The 20,076-nt window shown below is 42.6% G+C and overlaps 1 protein-coding gene across 6 annotated transcripts in view; it reads right to left on the reverse strand.

The window, feature by feature from the left end:
* MCF2L2 (MCF.2 cell line derived transforming sequence-like 2) overlaps positions 1–20,076 on the reverse strand; it is a 232,239-nt gene that overhangs the window by 119,593 nt on the left and 92,570 nt on the right. For all 6 annotated transcript variants that reach the window (XM_063078277.1, XM_063078295.1, XM_063078315.1 and 3 more), the window contains exons 8-10: positions 17,061–17,185; positions 16,338–16,452; positions 15,782–15,901 (exon numbers count right to left, since the gene is read on the reverse strand). In XM_063078277.1, the coding sequence (XP_062934347.1) occupies positions 15,782–15,901; positions 16,338–16,452; positions 17,061–17,185 (360 nt within the window). The remainder of the gene's footprint in view (positions 1–15,781; positions 15,902–16,337; positions 16,453–17,060; positions 17,186–20,076) is intronic.

Consider the following 20,076-nt stretch of genomic DNA (forward strand, 5'->3'; position numbering starts at 1 on the left):
AGGAAATTGTTAATTACATGTTTATTTCATCAACTTACAGTTATCATTATAAAGTTTGACTTTATTTTCTTACCTTGGGTCTTAATGTTAGAAAAATCTAGAATGACAGACAATGCTTTGTTATAACCAACGTTACATACCGATTTCAACTTATTTAAAAGTCACCATTAGAACACTTTATCTTAGAATTGTCTTTTTCACACAACTCTCCACTGTAACAACATGTTAAATCATTAAAGGGTCATGTAGAAGGAGAAGGGAGCCCACCTACAATCCATACTCACTGCAAACAAAGCATTGTCCTGGACAGTGGATCATTAAATACTGACAAATATCCTACAAAAGCAATGTGATTATCTTCACTTTTATGATATGGTCATTGAGGTTCCTGGAGCTTTAAATGACTTGTTCAAGGCACAAAGCTAATAAATGGCAGAGTTCAAAGTGAACCCATCTCTGCTTTTCATTCATTCATTCATTCATTCATTCATTCTTTCTTTCTTTCTTTCATTTATTCATTTGGTTTTTCATTCAACAACTATTTACTGAAGGCCTACTATGTACTAGGCAATTATCTAGACACCGGAGTAAACAAAACAGCCAATAATCCCTGCATTCGTGAGCTGACATTTTTGGCTAGGGGGCCAAAAATAAACAGTAAACTCATTCAAAGGTCCAAGTTTTTCTCTCTCTCACACACACACACACACACACACACACACACACACACACACACACACAGAGTGATTTCCCTGTGTCTTTTACATAAAACCAAGTAAGAAGAGAAAACAAGAGAGCACATAGATGAAACCCTCTTGGTTCCTAAAAGTATCTGCTCTGGGGTTTTCTTATTGGCCTCTGAAAGTTACTCTTTCAGTGAGAAATTATTCGGGTTTTCCCCCATAACCTACCAGTACAAAGAAATTTTCAGATTAATGGATTATTCAGATATTAACTTAATTATACAAATTATTAAATATTACAATTGTGATAAACTCTAGGGCAGGGAAGCATGGAGTGTTATAGGGCACATGATAAGACTCTGAATCCTCCTGTATACTAAAAAGAAAAGAATGAAGGACAGACACTTGGCTCTGAGGAAAGTGGGGGATGAGATGAAGTTGAGAAACTGCTAAAGATCTGGTTTGGGAAACTCTGGTGGTCATGACACTTAAGAAATATGTTTATCTAAATCCTTTCCTGAGGCCCACAAGGTCCCTGTATGCTCTGACCCTGTCTGCTCATCAACTGTATTTCCTACCTCTTTTTTACATGGCTCACTTTGTTCTGGCCACATGTGCCACGCTTTCTTGTTTTTAAGTATTCACTCACTCATCCATCACATAAGGACCTGCCACGTACCAAGTACTGGCCTAGGGGCTGGGGCTTTGTTGGGAAACAAAGCAGGAAAAACTCCCCGCCCTCATGAAGCTGACATTTTAAGGGAAGACACAGGCACTACACAATCAAATATGTAGATTATATAGTTTGTTGGACAGCGATGAGTGTGACGGAGAAAAATAAAACAGGAGTGAAGGGCAGGGGGTGCTGGTGCTGGTGTTGCTATTTTAAATTGGATGATGAAAGAAGGTCTCACTGCGAAGGCGCTCTCCGAGCTGTGCAGGAAAGAGTTAACCTCACAGGCCTGACACTGCTCTCCTTAGAAAGGCCTGCTTGCAAGGTCAGGCCCTTTGTGGGCATCCAGGAACTTAGATTTTGGAGGGTTCTACCATTTCCTGATATGAACTGCTCATGGTGCCTAAACTGCTTGTGCAAAAATGTGTTATATGCTGAAGACCTGCTTTCCTTCTGGGAGTCTGGGATTTTGGTATGTGCCAGGCAGAGACTGCCTACATGACCAGCTGCCAATAAATCTCAGGCACCGAGTGTCTGATGAGCTTCCCTGATAGATAATGTTTCACATTTGTTGTCACAACTCATTAATGGGGGAAGGAAGCATGTTCTTTGTGACTCCTCTGGAAGGGGACCATTAGAAGCCTGTGTCTGGTTTCCTCCGGACTTTGCCCCATGTGCTTTTTTCCTTTGCTGATTTTCTTGGTATCTTTTCACTGTAATAGAAAATAACTCCAAATACAACTATATGCTGGTCCTATGAGTCTGTGTGTTAGTACACTTTCTGTTGCTATAACAGAATACCACAGACCGGGTAATTTACAAAGAAAAGAGATTTATTTCTTACAGTTCTAGAGGCTGGAAAGTCCAAGAGCATGGCACCAGCATCTGGCGAGGGCCTTCTTGCTATATCATAACATGGCAAAACCATCACATGTTAAGACACAGCAAGCTTGCTAGCTCAGGTCTCTCTTCCTCTCCTTATAAAGCCACCAGTCCCATCATGGGGGCCCCACCCTGATGACCTTATCTAATCCTAATTACCTCCCAAAGGTGCCACCTCCAATGAACACATACATTTGAGGATTAAGTTTCTAACTCATGAAATTTGGAGGGTACATTCAAACCATAGCCATCCTCCTAGCAAATCTTCAAATATGTGCATGTTCTTGGGAACCCTCAACATACGAGCCAAGACCTGATGTGAGAGACATGCCATGAAGTCCCTGTCATGAGGTGGGGCATGTTTGACATGTTTGGGTAGCAGGAAGGAGGTTGGTGTGGCTGGAGCAGAGGGAGCAAGACGGAAGGGAGTAGAAGACATGATTAGAGAGGAAAAAGGTGCATCGGATTGGGGAGGACATTGCTGCCATTGTATGCACTTTGGCTTTTACTCATTGTGACATGGGAAGCTCTGGAGGATTCTGAGGAGAGGATGTCACTCACACTTTTGGAAGGGTTGCTCCAGCTGCCATCTGCATAACAGCACAGCAAGAGGGAAAGCAGGGAGACCAGCTGGACGGGGGGCTATTGCAGTAACCCAGCTGAGAGATGGGGCTTAAACAAGGCTGGTAACCAAACTAGTTCCTACCTCAGGGCCCTTCTCTGGAATGCTCTTCCCTGGGCCATTCAGGTCTAAGCTCCTGGGTCACCTCCTCACAGGGCCTTCCCTGACTACTGTATCCAAAGTCACTGCCCCCAACCCACCCACCCAGGCCCTCTCTCTCACTTTGTTTTAATTTTTAAAAAGGACTCACCTCTAACTGAAAGTTATCTGCTCAGTTTACTTTAGTGCATGATTCCATCTTCATCCACCTACTCCCATCAAAATGTAAGCTCATGAGAGCACTGAGTGGAAACTCAATAAATATTAAATCAACAAAATGAAGGAATGAGCCACTGAGCTGGACGATGCAGTGATCCGCTCGGCTGGCATTGTGTGAGGCAACACTGACTGACTTTTGAGTTAAAACAGATGACCACCGTATTCCAAAAGGTCTCTGGGAGCAGAAAGCCCGTAAGCCCCCTTGCCAACCACAGTGTGCATCTAGCATGCCACATCTGCCCTGGTTTGGCTTTTTACAATGATACAAGAAGTCATGATGGAGTGAAGACAACTTGCCCCTCTCTTAACCTGCACTGGTTTATGGTTTCAACAATCTCAAACCCCTGACTTCCCACCCCACAGTCATTCACCAAGCCCTGCAGTGTCCACACATCCTTCTTCATACTTTTCGAATTCTGACCCATCTCTACCACCTCCTTGCCACTGTCTGTTCAGGCTTTTATGCTTTCTTATGGGGACAGCTGGTCTCCCTGCTTTCCTTGAGGCTCTCCTTCAAATCATGCTCCAGACTGCTGGCAAAGCAGTGATTCTAACATAGCATCTTATCATGTCTCCATCACTCTCAAACTTCAAATTCTTTCCTGGTCCCCCAAGATCTTCAGGAGCAAGTTCAAACTCCTGAGCAATGCACTTGGGGCCTTTCATTATCTAGCTCATACCTCAGTGTACCTCACCCACGCCTCCTCCTCCACTCCCCTCAACTCCATTCTCTGCTGCAACTGTACTAATGACCCATTTGTAATTCCTCAAATATTCAGGCAGCTTCAGGCCTCCATGCCTGCTCCACCTGCTCTCTCTGCCTCCAAAGCCCCATCCTTCCCTAATCGCATCATCCCCACCCATCCCTCACTGCACCTACCCTCCTCTGGAGCTAACTCTATCGAAATAACTCTTTCAGAGTCCACCTTCTCCAGGACACTTTCTCCAACTCCACCATTTTAATTTGATGCCCTCGCCCCCCCCGCCCCGCTCCCACAACACTCCGTGCTTCTCCTGATCAGAGCACATACTTCACTGTACTGTGCCACTTACCCACTGCTGGCACTATGCCATAGACTCTTGTGGACAAGGACCAGCTCTTATTCAACTTAAAACAGGAAATGGCACATAATTGTCATGCACAACAAAAAGGAGCAATGAAAGCGGAATGAGGCGACACAAATCAAGCAGTGGCTAGTTACAAGCGTTCAGGGATAAATATCTAGTACACTTGTTCTGAACAGCAAAGGCTCAGAATCAGTGGTCACCATCCCTGAAAGGATATTAAAATGCTAATTCCTCGGGCAGTGATTTTTTTACTGTTTTGTTCACCACTATGTCCTCAGAAGTTAGAACAGTGCTCTGCTTGGCATGGTACGAGACCCATAAACATTTGCAGACTGAATGAAGAGTGAATGAGAGACTGCTCAGTCCCTGGAGACTGAACCTAGTAAATGTTCTGTGGCACAGATTTACCCCACTACCTCTGTGATGTTAACAACAATAGCTAACACTTACTGAGAACTTACTACATGCCAGGCATGGTTCTGAATGCTTTACATTGATTATTTCTTTTACTTCTCACAACAAATCCTTTGGTATAGATACTGTTTTACAAAAGAGAAGTGGAGGCACAATGGCCCAAGATGACCCAGGTAAGAAAGAGAAGAGCCAGGCTTCCAACTCAAGCAGTCTGGCTCCAGAATCTGGCTCTGACCAACACACACACAGAAAAATGGCTGCACTTGTCCTGCCTGAGCTTAGAGACCTCATTTGGTTGCAGACTTGTCTGACTTTAGTCAAATATAGAAACATAAAAACTTGGCAAGCAAGTCTCTGCTGACTTTTTTTTCTTTTTTTTTTTTTTAAGTTCAGCTGCCTAATTTACTATGAATAGCATAGAGTTTTCTGGGCCCAGGGAAATTCAACACAGGATACTTCCAAAGTGTCCTGTGACAATCACAGCCTGCCCTTCACTGGGCATGTGGCATCTTACCCTTCAGAACTGTTCTTAAAACATGTGAGGTGTTAGAGGAAATATATGAGTAATAAGTTCAAATGGATCTGGGGAAAAAAATCCATAAAGATAACTTAAGAGCTACCCTGATTCAGCCACTGCATAGTGAAGATCACTATTATAGAAATGAATGGATCATAATAACATCTTCTACGGACTGACCACCGACTATATTCCAGGCACTCACTGAGTGCTCACCATGCATCTAACTCGTTTAATCTTCACAGGGACTTTCTGAGGTAGGAATTATCATTTCCGTTTTACAGGTGAGGGGACTATGTTCAGAAAGGCTAAGAAACCTGACCAGGGTCATGCAGCTGGAAGTTGTTAAAGCTGAGATTTGACTCCAGCTCTGTCTGACTCCAAAACCCTGTGTTCTTGTCACCTTCCAGCCATCTGACCTCCCCATGTGTGCTATGAATGATGGCCGCACAGCCATGCCTATGAAATCTTTCTGGTGCCTACAAAGAACTTTACTGTAAAACCTCCAGCTTATTTTTAGTTTATATAGTTCCTGCTCAAGATAAATAGTTGACAAAACCTCCAAAGTAAAAAAGAGATAATGAGAAAGAAAGGGCTTAAAATCTGGTACTCTGACTACAAATCTTCCTGGCATCTTTCAGATGAAAATTCCAGAAGGCTGGATAGTCTAAATGACTGTTGTATCAGAGAATCCAGAACGAACCCACAGAATGGCGTAGGAATGAGATGCATGTATGGGAAGGATGGATGAAATAAGAAAGGCAGAATGTTAACGGCTGTGGAAATTTAGTGGTAGACACATGGGAGTTCATTGTACGAGTCTATCTGCTTCTGTGTCTGTGTGTCATAACACACAGTTATGACCCTCCACTAGATGATACCCTTATGATGTTAATGGCCTGAATTCCATGCTTTATTGGACACAGTAACCTTAGGGAGAGAGGTCAAAGCTGAAATCATGTTGTTTTCTCCTCTACCATGTCCTGGTCTGCTCTCTGCTGGCCTATCACCAAAGGTCTCAGCTTGCCTCATAGCCACAACCCTATAGCAAATTCTGCTTTTATAGGAGGTGGTAGTTGAAACCACTGTTGATCAGATTCAGGAAATATTCAAAAGATTGCTAAACTCTCAGAACTAGAACAAGATAAAGACCAGCTCAATTAGCATGTGACAGGAGTCTGGCTAGTGAGGTGACTCAGAGGTTACCTGTGAGGATGACATCAATGCACAGAATGAGGAAGTTGGTAACACCCAGAACCAGTGTGTGGTTATGCTGGGACGGAAGCTGAGCTCTGAGTGCTCAGAGGGACAAGCCCCAAGCAGATATTTGGTGGATTCTGGCCAGACACTACCTTGTTCCTTTAACACTTTACAGGACAAATGGCCAGCCAAGCCCTAATCATTTGAAGAAAGAATGCCTCCCAGAAAACTGAGAGATGTGCTGAAAAAGATCCTGGTTATGATAAGATAGCTTTTTTTGGTTCAGCTAAAGGCAGACAGGAATAGGTGCACTGCATCTTTTAGAAAGTAAGTTTAAAAACAGGGTAAGCAAGGCACAGGATGGCTAAAATCCATCCCCCTGTCTCTGCAGGTCATCTGTGATGGGTTAGTCCAGCTGGATCAAGAATTTTGCCCATGAAACATAGGCAATGGCTTTATAGAGATTCGTATATCCATGACCACAGGTTCATCCCTAGCTCTGCTCAGCAATTTTTAAAGTGTACCCCAAGGACCACAAGTCCAAGGAGGTGGGCAGAAAAGAGAATGCGATGCAGTCATGTAGATCCGTAACCACTATTCAAAACTCAACCCAGAGCGCCTTCCTGTTCCTCTGAGAATAAAATTCAAATCCTCACCAAAGATCTCAGGGCCCAAAAAGACCTCCTGGCCCTGTATCTCTCCCACCTCATTTCTTCCTGCTCACTATGCTCCAGCGATGTTCCTCCAACTCACCAACCTCATTCCCACTTTAAGACCTTTGCACTTGCAGCTTCCTCTGCCTTGACGCTATTGCCCAAACCTCTGCATGACTACAGATCTCAGATCAAGAGTCACCTTCTCAGAGAGGCCTTTCTTGACCACCTCCAGTCACTTTCTATTATATCCTGGTTTTTCTTATCACTTGCTGCTATCGAATGTTATTATTTATTTGGTTGTTTTTTAATTAACTGCTTCTCCCTGGTAGAATGGTAAGGACCACAAGAGCAGAGTCTTCCTGTCTGGTTCATCAGCATATCCACAGAACCTAGGACAAGCAACCCCTGCTGATGAATGAATGCCCCTCTGGTAGGTCAGGAGCCACCTTCATATGTGTTTATAAGCGGTCTTCAAAAAGCTCATAGAAAAATTCTTATTATCTTTGCATTCTATCTTCCACAAATTTTTTGATGTATCCTCATATATGAAGGCATTTTTAGTGTTGAGGCATTTTTTTCTAATATATGAATTTATATAAGAAAAAAATACACAGTATCTGTATTTAATAAGGCGTTCTCTTGAAAAAATTAAAATTACATAAAATTGGGGCTGTCGTGGGTAATCTGAGATACACAGATACAAAATTCAGAAATATATATGAAATTCCATTTTTCCACTGTTTGATAAATGTTTCTGATGACTCGTGCCTTCAGCATTAAAGTGTTTAGCTGTCAAATGATCACTGATAACAGAAAGAGTGATCACTAGGAAGGATGGGATTTCTGAGTGTCGATGCATTTACAGAAGCACCTCCAGCTCAGAGTCCACAACCGACAGCTCTTAGAGTCAGTGTGGCCTTTGTTTACATCTGTTTTGTATCCTTTAGGGAAGTATGTCTCTAACTGTGATGTGCATGTCAGTCATCTGGGCATCCTATTAAAATGCAGATGCTGGGGGTTTCAAGATGGCGGTGACTGCGGCGGCTGGCGCGGAGTAGCTGAGGTGGAAAAGGTGGCCACTGGGCCTCAGGCAGTCGGGAAACTTGTGGACCTTCCTCTGGCCATCTCTTAAGGGAGGACTGCTGCTGCTGGCCGGTCGTGGGGGCTCAACGCCACTTTGCCCCCGGCAGGAGAGGCTGCCTCATTTACAGGCAACAGCTTTGAAGTGTGGAGCAGGAAAAGAACTGATTCTTAGCTGCAAAAGCGAGTCTTGAAACAGGGAACACGGCACCAGGGCTGCTGTGGATGCAGCCAGGATCCCGGAGGCTGGGGCCGCACTGAAGGCGGCCAGCTGCCCTATTCAGGATTCGAGGTTTCAGGCCGGCATTAAAGAAGATTCCTGGGAGCGCCCGAGCGGCGCCGCGACTGAACAGCCCGAGGCGGCAGCGCCGAGAACACGGAAGGCAACAAACCAGAGACAGAGCGAGCGCCCGACCTGGCACAGCACTGTGAGTGATCCCTGGCACAGCTCTGTTCGGGGGGTGGATGCCCACGCGGCTCCCGCCTGCACCACCAGGCCACTCACTGCCCCGGTGCTGCCTCCATTTTCCCAGGTGCGGGCAGCTCCGCCCTGCTCGGCCATCACTGAGCCCATTTGCTTGGCCTGGCGCGGGGCTTTCCGGACCCTGCGGGCTGGCCTCCTCTCCCACTCCCTCCGCGGTTCTCTGGCGGGGCTGGGGGTGTGGGGCGTCCCGACCAGTGTTGGGAGGGCTAGGAAGTACGGGCGGGCCGACTGTCACTCCACGACACCCTGGACTCCGGCCCCGGTAAACTTCCTGTTACTGGGAGGCAGATACCATCTCTGCGACCACCAGTTTGGAAAAAAGCCTAACGAATTTCTGGTTGGGAATAGTGTGGCAGGAGAGTTCCCAGGTCCGCTTGAACCTGCCGGAGAGCAGGCTGCAGGCGGGCACTAGACTCGGTTTATACCGGGGGGATACAAAGGTGAACAAGACCCGAGAAAGATCTACACAGTGCTACAAAGGCACCCAGAGAGACCGGTCGTCTGTGCCTAGCAGAAACCTGGTAGACTTCCTGGGCGAGGCGGTGCTGAGCAGGGTCTTGAAGGCCCAGCTGATAGACGAGGGGTGCAGAAGACACACCCCAGCCCAGCACAGTGTGCACAGAGGGGGGAGACGTGCGGCCAGGGAGGCGGAGACTCGACAGAAACCACACACCCGGTGGGGTCGCCACTGCACGATCTAACAGCCTGGGCCAGAGCACACGGAACGGGGAGAAGTCCTGTACAGAAAGTGAAAGCTCAACAGAGATCACACACCCTGTGGTACGTGATCCACCAGCCCAGCAAAGTACAAGCTGACCAGAAAGGTGGATCCCCGGAGAAGCCCAAGACCCGAGGCAACCACACACACAAGACACTAGAGGCCAACTGAGCAGTCACGGCGGGAGCCATACCAAATTGGCAACCACAGCAACATCCTAGTTAGTCATTAGTCTCAAACCGGTGGACTGTGAAACCCCCTGCCACAATGAATAAACACCAAAAAAAAGACACCAGAAATACAAAAAATCAAGAAAGTACACCACCAAAAGTTAATAAATCTCATACTCTAGATCCTATAGAACAAGAAGCCCTTGAAATAACTGACAAGGAATTTTGAGTGATAATTCTAAGGAAACTGAATGAGATACAAGAAAACTCAGCTAGACATCATGATGAAATGAGGAAAAGTATACAGGATCTGAAAGAGGAAATATACAAGGAAATCAATGTCCTGAAAAAAAATGTAGCAGAACTTGCTGAACTGAAGAAGTTATTCAGCGAAATAAAAAACACAACAGAGAGTTTAACCAGCAGGCTTGTCGAAGTTGAAGAGAGAACCTCTGAACTTGAAGATGGGCTGTTTGAAATAACACAAGCAGACAAAAAGAAAGAAAAAAGAATCAAGGACATGGAAGAAAATCTGAGAGAGATATCAGACAACCTCAAGCGTTCAAATATCCGAGTCATGGGTATTCCAGAAGGGGAGGAAAATGGAGATTCCATTGAAAACATATTCAATAAAATAGTGGCAGAAAACCTCCCAGGTATAGGAAAAATCACAGATCTTCAGATCCAGGAAGCTCAACGATCTCCAAACGTATTCAACCCAAAAAGGCCTTCTCCAAGACATGTCATAGTCAAATTGGCAAAACTCAGAGACAAAGAGAGAATCTTAAAAGCTGCAAGAGAGAAGCGTCAAATCACCTATAAGGGAGCCCCAATCAGGTTAACATCAGACTTTTCATCACAAACCCTAAAAGCTAGAAAGGAATGGGATGATATTTTCAAAATACTAAAAGACAAAGATTGCCAGCCAAGAATACTCTACCCTGCAAGGCTATCCTTCCGAAATGAGGGGCAAATAGTATATTTCTCAGACAAACAAAAACTGCGGGAGTTCACTACCACAAGACCACCCTTACAAGAAATCCTCAAGGGAGTACTGGGTTTGGTTCCTGAAAAATAACTACCACTGCCATAAAAACCTAAGAAAAATCTAAACCCGCTAGTACAATAAAAATGGCATTCATGAAGAGAAAACAAGCTAACAAAAACACTATCTACAACCTAAGGAACCAACAAACAAAGAAAGCAAACAGTAAATCAGAAAGCAAGGAACAAAAGACACCTAAGACAACCAAACAACCAATAAAATGCTAGGAATAAATCAACACCTTTCAATAACAACTCTTAATGTTAAAGGCTTAAATTCCCCAATTAAAAGACACAGACTGGCTGACTGGATCAAAAAGCAGGACCCAACTATATGCTGCCTACAAGAGACCCACCTCACCCATAAAGATTCACACAGACTAAGAGTGAAAGGATGGAAAAAGATTTACCATGCAAACAGAAAAGAAAAACGAGCTGGAGTGGCTATTCTTATATCTGACAAAATAGACTTCAAACTAAAAACCATAAAAAGAGACAATGAGGGACACTACTTAATGATAAAAGGACTGATCCATCAAGAAGACATAACAATCATAAATATGTACGCACCCAATGTTGGAGCAGCCAGATTTATAAAACAAACTCTATTAGACCTAAAGAAGGAAATAGACACTAATACCATAATAGCAGGGGACCTGAACACTCCACTGTCAATATTAGACAGATCATCTAGGCAAAGAATCAGTAGAGAAACACAAGATCTAAACAAGACTCTAGACCAATTGGAATTGGCAGATATCTACAGAACATTCCACCCAACAACCTCAGAATATTCATTCTTCTCATCAGCACATGGATCATTCTCCAGGATAGATCACATATTAGGTCACAAATCAAGTCTCAATAAATTCAAAAAAATTGGAATTATCCCATGTATCTTCTCAGACCACAATGGATTAAAACTAGAAATTAATAACAAACAAAACTCTGGAAACTATACAAACACGTGGAAATTAAACAGCATTCTACTTAATGACATATGGGTCCAAGAAGAAATCAAGCAGGAAATCAAAAAGTTTATTGAAACTAATGAAAACAATGATACATCATACCAAAACCTGTGGGATACTGCAAAAGCAGTATTGAGGGGAAAATTTATTGCATTAAATGCTCACTTCAGAAGAATGGAAAGATGGCAAGTGAACAACCTAACACTTCACCTTAAAGAACTAGAAAGACAAGAACAATCCAATCCTAAAGTTAGCAGACGGAAAGAAATCATTAAGATCAGAGCAGAACTGAATGAAATTGAAAACCAAAAAACAATTCAAAAGATCAACGAATCAAAAAGTTGGTTTTTTGAAAAGATAAATAAAATTGACAAACCATTAGCATGGCTAACAAAAAAAAGAAGAGAGAAGACTCAAATAACAAAAATTAGAAATGAAAAAGGCGATATTACAACTGATTCATCTGAAATACAAGGAATCATTCGAGACTACTATAAACAACTATACGCCAACAAATTTGAAAATCTGGAGGAAATGGATAAATTTCTGGACACACACAAGCTCCCAAAACTGAACCGTGAAGACGTAGAAAATTTGAACAGACCAATAACAATAAAGGAGATTGAAGCTGTTATCAGAAGGCTCCCAACAAAGAAAAGCCCAGGACCAGATGGATTCACAGCAGAATTTTACCAAACATTCAAAGAGGAATTGACACCGATTTTTTACAAACTATTCCAAAAGATTGAAACGGACGCAAATCTCCCAAACTCATTCTATGAAGCAAACATCATCCTGATACCAAAACCAGGTAAAGATATAACCAAAAAAGAAAACTACAGGCCGATATCCTTGATGAATATAGATGCAAAAATCGTCAATAAAATACTAGCAAACAGAATACAGCAACACATACGAAAAATTATTCATCACGATCAAGTGGGATTCATCCCAGGGATGCAAGGTTGGTTCAACATACGCAAATCAATAAATGTGATACACCATATTAATAAACTCAAACACAAGGACCATATGATCATCTCTATAGATGCTGAAAAAGCATTTGATAAAGTTCAGCACTCATTCATGACAAAGACCCTCTATAAGTTAGGTATAGAGGGAAAGTATCTCAACATAATTAAAGCCATATATGCCAAACCCACTGCCAATATCATCCTGAATGGGGAAAAGCTGAAAGCTTTTCCTTTAAGAACAGGCACTAGAAAAGGATGCCCACTCTCACCACTCCTATTCAACATAGTGTTGGAAGTACTAGCCAGAGCAATCAGAGAAGAGAAGGAAATAAAGGGCATCCAGATTGGAAAAGATGAAGTCAAACTGTCCCTGTTTGCAGATGACATGATCCTATATATCGAACAGCCTAAAACCTCTACAAAAAAACTGTTGGAATTGATAAATGATTTCAGCACAGTAGCAGGATACAAAATCAACACACAAAAATCAGTAGCATTTCTTTTCTCCAATAGTGAACATGCAGAACGAGAAATCAAGAAAGCCTGCCCATTTACAATAGCCACCAAAAAAATAAAATACTTAGGAATAGAGTTAACCAAAGAGGTGAAAAATCTCTATAATGAGAACTACAAACCACTGCTGAGAGAAATTAGAGAGGATACAAGAAGATGGAAAGATATTCCATGCTCTTGGATTGGAAGAATCAACATAGTGAAAATGTCCATACTACCCAAAGTGATATACAAATTCAATGCAATCCCCATCAAAATTCCAAAGACATTTTTCTCAGAAATGGAAAAAACTATTCAGACATTTATATGGAACAATAAAAGACCACGAATAGCCAAAGCAATGCTCAGTAAAAAAAATAAAGCTGGAGGCATAACACTACCTGACTTTAAGCTATACTACAAAGCTATAATAACCAAAACAGTATGGTACTGGCATAAAAACAGACACACTGATCAATGGAATAGAATAGAGAATCCAGAAATCAACCCACACACTTACTGCCATCTGATCTTTGACAAAGGCACCAAGCCTATTCACTGGGGAAGGGACTGCCTCTTCAGCAAGTGGTGCTGGGATAACTGGATATCGATATGCAGGAGAATGAAACTAGACCCATACCTCTCACCGTATACTAAAATCAACTCAAAATGGATTAAGGATTTAAATATACATCCTGAAACAATAAAACTTCTTAAAGAAAACACAGGAGAAACACTTCAGGAAATAGGACTGGGCACAGACTTCATGAATACGACCCCAAAAGCACGGGCAACCAAAGGAAAAATAAACAAATGGGATTATATCAAACTAAAAAGCTTCTGCACAGCAAAAGAAACAATTAAAAGAGTTAAAAGACAACCAACAGAGTGGGAGAAAATATTTGCAAAATATACATCTGACAAAGGATTAATATCCAGAATATATAAGGAACTCAAACAACTTTACAAGAAGAAAACAAGCAACCCAATTAAAAAATGGGCAAAAGAGCTAAGTAGGCATTTCTCCAAGGAAGATATCAAATGGCCAACAGACATATGAAAAAATGCTCAACATCACTCAGCATCCGGGAAATGCAAATCGAAACCACATTGAGATACCATCTAACCCCAGTTAGGATGGCTAAAATCCAAAAGACTATGAACGATAAATGCTGGCGAGGCTGCGGAGAAAAAGGAACTCTCATACATTGTTGGTGGGACTGCAAAATGGTGCAGCCTCTATGGAAAATGGTATGGAGGTTCCTTAAACAATTGCAAATAGATCTACCATACGACCCAGCCATCCCACTGTTGGGAATATACCCAGAGGAATGGAAATCATCAAGTCGAAGGTATACCTGTTCCCCAATGTTCATCGCAGCACTCTTTACAATCGCCAAGAGTTGGAACCAGCCCAAATGCCCATCATCAGATGAGTGGATACGGAAAATGTGGTACATCTACACAATGGAATACTACTCAGCTATAAAAACGAATGAAATACTGCCATTTGCAACAACATGGATGGACCTTGAGAGAATTATATTAAGTGAAACAAGTCAGGCACAGAAAGAGAAATACCACATGTTCTCACTTATTGGAGGGAGCTAAAAATTAATATATAAATTCACACACACACATACACACACACACACACAAACCGGGGGGGGGGGGGAAGAAGATATAACAACCACAATTATTTGAAGTTGATACAACAAGCAAACAGAAAGGACATTGTTGGGGGGGAGGGGGGAGGGAGAAGGGAGGGAGGTTTTGGTGATGGGGAGCAATAATCAGCTACAATGTATATCGACATAATAAAATTAAAAAAAAAAAATGCAGATGCTGATTCTGAGGTGGGGCCTGAAATTCTATATTTCTAAGAAGCTCTCACTCAGGTGACACCTATGCTGCTGGCCAGAGGCACACACTTTGAGAAGAAAATCTCTAGTACTACAAAATTATCATCTGGGAAACACGTCTCTAGATTAGCTCAAAAAGGAAGTGCTAACCACAGGGGACTTGGGCGCCGAGACAAAATATAGATAACCTAATTAAAGAAAAGCAGAAAGAAACTTCTTTGGAAAGATATGACTCTATTTTCTTAACTTACAATTAACCAAATTTGTAAGGACGTAAAATAGAATGACTTCTAAGTGCTGACTTGTGTGCAGAACTGGGAAACTGTTTAATTCTGGTATGGGAATTGCAAAATACATACCCTTTACAATTTTAATATTTATAACTCTTGGGGAGAGAAAGAGGAAAGTTTTGCCAATTCTGTGTAGCAATACAACTAATGTGGACAAATTTCCTCCTTCCAACTGTCTTACTCCAGTTATAAAACCACTTGTTTTTTTCTGTTTTTCTTGTTTTTCCCTACTTGTTTCCCCCCCTTACTACTAACCCTCACCCCCACATCCAGGCCCCAGGGAGGAGCTGTAAGCTGATTGATGAGACTCTGGAATAACTGATTCAGATTATTGGTGATAATAATCGGTGAGTGACCTTCTCCCACTTGGTGGTTGACCCCATGAGAGGGCAGGGTGGCCCAGAGTCCTCACCCCACCTAAGCCTCCAGCCTCAACTGTATGCTCTGGCAGCTGTAAAAGAACTCTATGCTACCAGTATTATTTGTTGTTATAGTTGTTAATGTGCATATCTCCTTGGGGACCTGAGGTGGGGTAGGGTGACTGAAGGGCAGGACTGGGTAATCCCGTATCCTTTCGCAACCTTCCAATAGTCATGATTGGACATGATCTGTCATTGTCCACAGTGAGTTCCTTCCTAGTACATAAAATGTCAAAAAACAAACCTGGCCTTTTTCCTCCAGTGTCTTGTGTTCCTTAAGAAGTTGCTCCACGTGCATCACACTGTCTCCAAGGCCTGTAAACTCTGCTTGCTCTTCCAACAAATCATCCAGGGCAAGTTTAACCTACAAGACACGTTAGAATAATCCAGAAGTAAGCCAACAAGCACCCATCTGGAGGCATACATCTGTTAGGCTCTAAGAAAACTCAAAAATCCATATGTATCTATATATGCTTCTTTTTACAGCTCATTAACTTTCAGATTAAGCTGGGGGGGGTGTGCAGAGACACATATAGATGGAATATTAGAGTAACATTTAACAGAAAATCAAGCAGAAAAGAAGATAGACCATCACTGAAGTGCATGTATGTCAACAGGAAAATGGGATTCTAGAACATTTCCACCACACTGAAAAAGTGAGAAGTGGAGGGGGGAGGTCTATGAGAAGCAAGGATATGAGGAAGGAGCTGGACTAGGGAGAAGAAGAAATACAATATCAAAGAGTTCAAGGAGGAAGAGAAAACCAGAAAATGAAGTTACACCAAACAAGAAAATAGTACCTTACAGAACTTGTGCTCAAAGCGCTGTAGTTGTAGGCTCTGGCTGAGCTTCAGGTGATGCTCAGACCAAAACTCACTAAAGGCTCTTTCTGTTTCATCCAATTGAACTAATAACCTTTCAAGAAAGAACAAGAAAGTAAAATTACGGAAACATTCCTTTCCACAGACATCCATATAGAACCATGCATATAACACCTAGGTTTTCTGTCCGTGTTATTAATTATGGCAGTCTCCTTGCTATGAAAGTATGTGCCACCTATGCTTTTCATATGGTTCAGCGGGTCCCCACACCTTCCATTCTCCAATCAGGACACCCGAGGTGCAGGTGGAAACTTCCCTTCAGATGCAGCTGCTGTGGTTTAAAATGTGCTCCAGGTGGCCTCCCCCCATGTGCCTTCTTTTTGTCCACCTGGGACTACACATGTTGAAAGCACAGCACAAGCCAAACCGTTATCTGGAAATGAAGCTCAACAAATACTACCCTCCCCCTCGAAATCCTGGGATGGGAGCATATCAGACGAGGAGGAAATGGAATTCTCAGAAAAAGATCTCTGTAGGTGGACACCAGATGGACATGATCTTTTTTCCTTTCTTGTCTCAAATACTATTCTTTCTTGGCCCCACCAAGACCCAACAGTAGCTCCAATCTGTTCTTGGTTGTTTCAGCACATCGAGGTCTACATATTCTGTCCTGAAAAAGCAGATTCTACTTCACTCACTCACCTTTCCATGGTAGCTACATTCTCAAGTTCATTGAGATTGAGTCTGCTGGTGGGATTTTTGGTTGCTGGTTCTTGGATGCATGACAGCAATGTGGCCCCTTGCTTTGTAAGTAATTTCAGCTCATCCTAGAAAAATAAAAATATGGTCTCTCTTGGAAGAAATTAACAACAAGAAATTCATGATCAATTTGGAGGTAAGGAGATGGTAGATCAGTACATTTTTCATGTAGGAAATTAAATGCTAAAGAAGTCAAGAGGAAGCTTTAAGAAATTAATTAACTTATCCTTAACAGGTAATACACATGTGCACATGATATAACATTTATAATATACAAAAGGACATATACTGGAAAACATAAATCTTTTGTCCCCAGCCTGTCCACTTTCCCTCTCCAACGGCAACGACTGTTAAATTTTTTTGTGTATCTCAAGCTGTTGTTGTAAAAGCAAAACTAGTCAATAAGATCTGGTTATAATCCAAAATAGTGACCAGAAACAGGAAAATAACAAATATTGAATGTTAAGTATTAGAAACTGCCATGAAATAATAATATAAAAATTGCTAGTTGACCATGAAAATCCTTCATCTGGTCTCATCAATAAATACCTGCCTCTCCTTCCACCTGCCCCCCAACTGTGGCTTTGTTCAATTATTGAAGTTTGGCAGAGATGGGAAACAATTTCGGTTTGACATGGAAAGATAAATGCTTCCAAGGTAACTGTATTCTGCTGTTTTTACATGGTGACTCAGCGCTTTGCAATTGGAGAAGGCTATTTCCTTCCAAATCCAACAGCTCTCATCCTTTCATTGGACAGTGCAGGTCATCTCTCACTGTCCTAAGCCTTACCATAAGGCCCAGGCTACAAGCAAAAAGGGGTGGAGCCTGGCTTAGAATTTTGCTCTCAGGGGTCCTGGGTTTGGTTCCTGGGTCACAGGATGCTGCTTTGGTATGCCCTTGAGAGTTAGATTAGGCACATAGTTCTAAGATTCAAACCAAATGATCACTTCTGTGCACATGAACACTGGGTCTCTTCCTCCAGGTCCAGGCACCTCTTCAGACTTCACACAGTCAAGAGCTCATTCCCTATGGGAAAAGTTTTATACTTCTCCACTCTGCCACACAGGAGTCTTGAACCCTCTCAACTTCATGCCTTAGTTTTTTGTCTCCCATTCCACTCCAGTCTTTCCCCTGGAAGGATTACGTTGTCCATACCCAGCCTTAAACTTGTCCCTGGATCTGGCTGATGACAGATGCGACGTCTCTGAGATAGCCCCTCAGAGTTCTATGGACACCCCTGTAGCTCTGTCCACCCCAGGTCAAGATCCTCGGCTGGCACTCCTGCCTGGGAATTGGACATATCCCTTCCTTTCCATTCTCATGTGTCAGCCTCATTTCTTCTTATCTCGTCAATGCTCATTAAATATTTGTAGGTTGGGTAAATTAATAACAGTCTAAAAGAGACAGGATGCAGATGGATAAAGACAAAGATAGGATGGGAAAAAGTAGCCACAAGTAAGTGTTTTTAGCCTTTCCTTCTTCCTACCCACTAAAGAGGAACCTGGTTTTTCCCACTCAGTTTCTTAACCTCCCTGAGCTTCCAGCAGGATTCTGGCACCATCCATTATTAGATTTACATCTAATATACTATTTATAGTATATAAACACTTTTGTGATACAAAGTTGGGAAGAAAAGTGGGGTGGCTAAAGGAGAAGAGGCATATTGCTAGAGCAGAAGGGGACATTGGAGGAGGGACACATCCAAGGAGCTGCAGAGCTCAAGGAAAGTGTGTGGGACCCGGAAAGTGAATCTTAATAAGTGATGTCATACACCTGCATATCCCCTTCACGCTGTTAAAAAAATAAGCAAAAATTGTGTCCTCGTTACTGTTTTGGGACTGAACCACATTTTTAGCTTCAGGAAGGTTACAAAAATCTGCCATAAACACAGAGAGAAACATGGATGAACTACGGTAGTTGGAAAAGGTAAAGGTAAGTTGCCCAGCCCCCAAACAGTTTCAGTTTTCCTGGAAAGAAAATATCCTTAATTATTTGGGCATTTCATTTTTTTACTGCTAGCACTCAGGCTGGAGGAGCAGCTAGGGCACTGTGCTCGGGAAGGTGTAAATAAGTTCATGCTCCCCTTCAGTGAGTTTTCTTTCTTTGTGCAGCCAGAGTCCCGGTGGTATCAGGGTGACACTGCTTGTAAACTGAGAGAGAGCATGTGCAAGTTGCCTTTTCTCAGGAAATGGGCGCCTCCCCTTGGAGCAGGATTCGATTTGCAGAGGAGCGTCGGACGCCCGTGTGCATGTGCTCTGAGCATGCGCTGTGGTTCTCCATCTACGGTGCAAAGACACAAGCTGGAGGGGATGGGGACCTGCGTCCTGTCTGCTTCCTTCGGAACTAACCTCTCCCAGAGGAAGCAAAAGCTGGTTTTGTACGCGGGACTCGCTCTGCCTTTCCAGTTCTCAGATGGGGTCGTGAAATAGCAGAGAAAATAAGGTTTCAAATCTTAGCACGAAGCCCAAATGCCCCCTATCTGATTAGACAGAAAATAACACGTATTGAAGCTGGGAGCACTCTGACTGTAAGAATGAAATAAGATCCAAACTAGCTCAGCCTGAGAAGGCCTTTACGTTTCTAAAGAAGAGCCTTCGTTAAAGTCATCATCAGTTTGCTTTGAAGTTTGATAAGATTGTTCTGCTGTGAACATTTTAAGATTTTTTTTTTTTTCCTGTGGAAACAGATTGGTTTGATATACCAGGGTGGCCAAAAGAAAGATTCTACTGGGAGATCATTTTGAATAAAGTGGTAACAACTCCATAGAGTATTAGCAAATGAGCCTGTTAAAACTCTCCAATTCAATGGCTCTCCTATTTTGATTGGTTGTGGAGGTCACTAGGAGATTATATGGATTTAAGATAAGGGATCTCAAAGATCCCCAGGAGAAAAAAAAGAGATCTCCTAATGCTGTGCTAGCTGTTTAGGAAAAAAACTGTCCAGACTGGGAGAAAACAG

The sequence above is a fragment of the Cynocephalus volans genome, chromosome 1 (genome assembly GCF_027409185.1).
Source record: "Cynocephalus volans isolate mCynVol1 chromosome 1, mCynVol1.pri, whole genome shotgun sequence".
In the NCBI taxonomy this organism is placed as follows: Eukaryota; Metazoa; Chordata; class Mammalia; order Dermoptera; family Cynocephalidae; genus Cynocephalus; species Cynocephalus volans.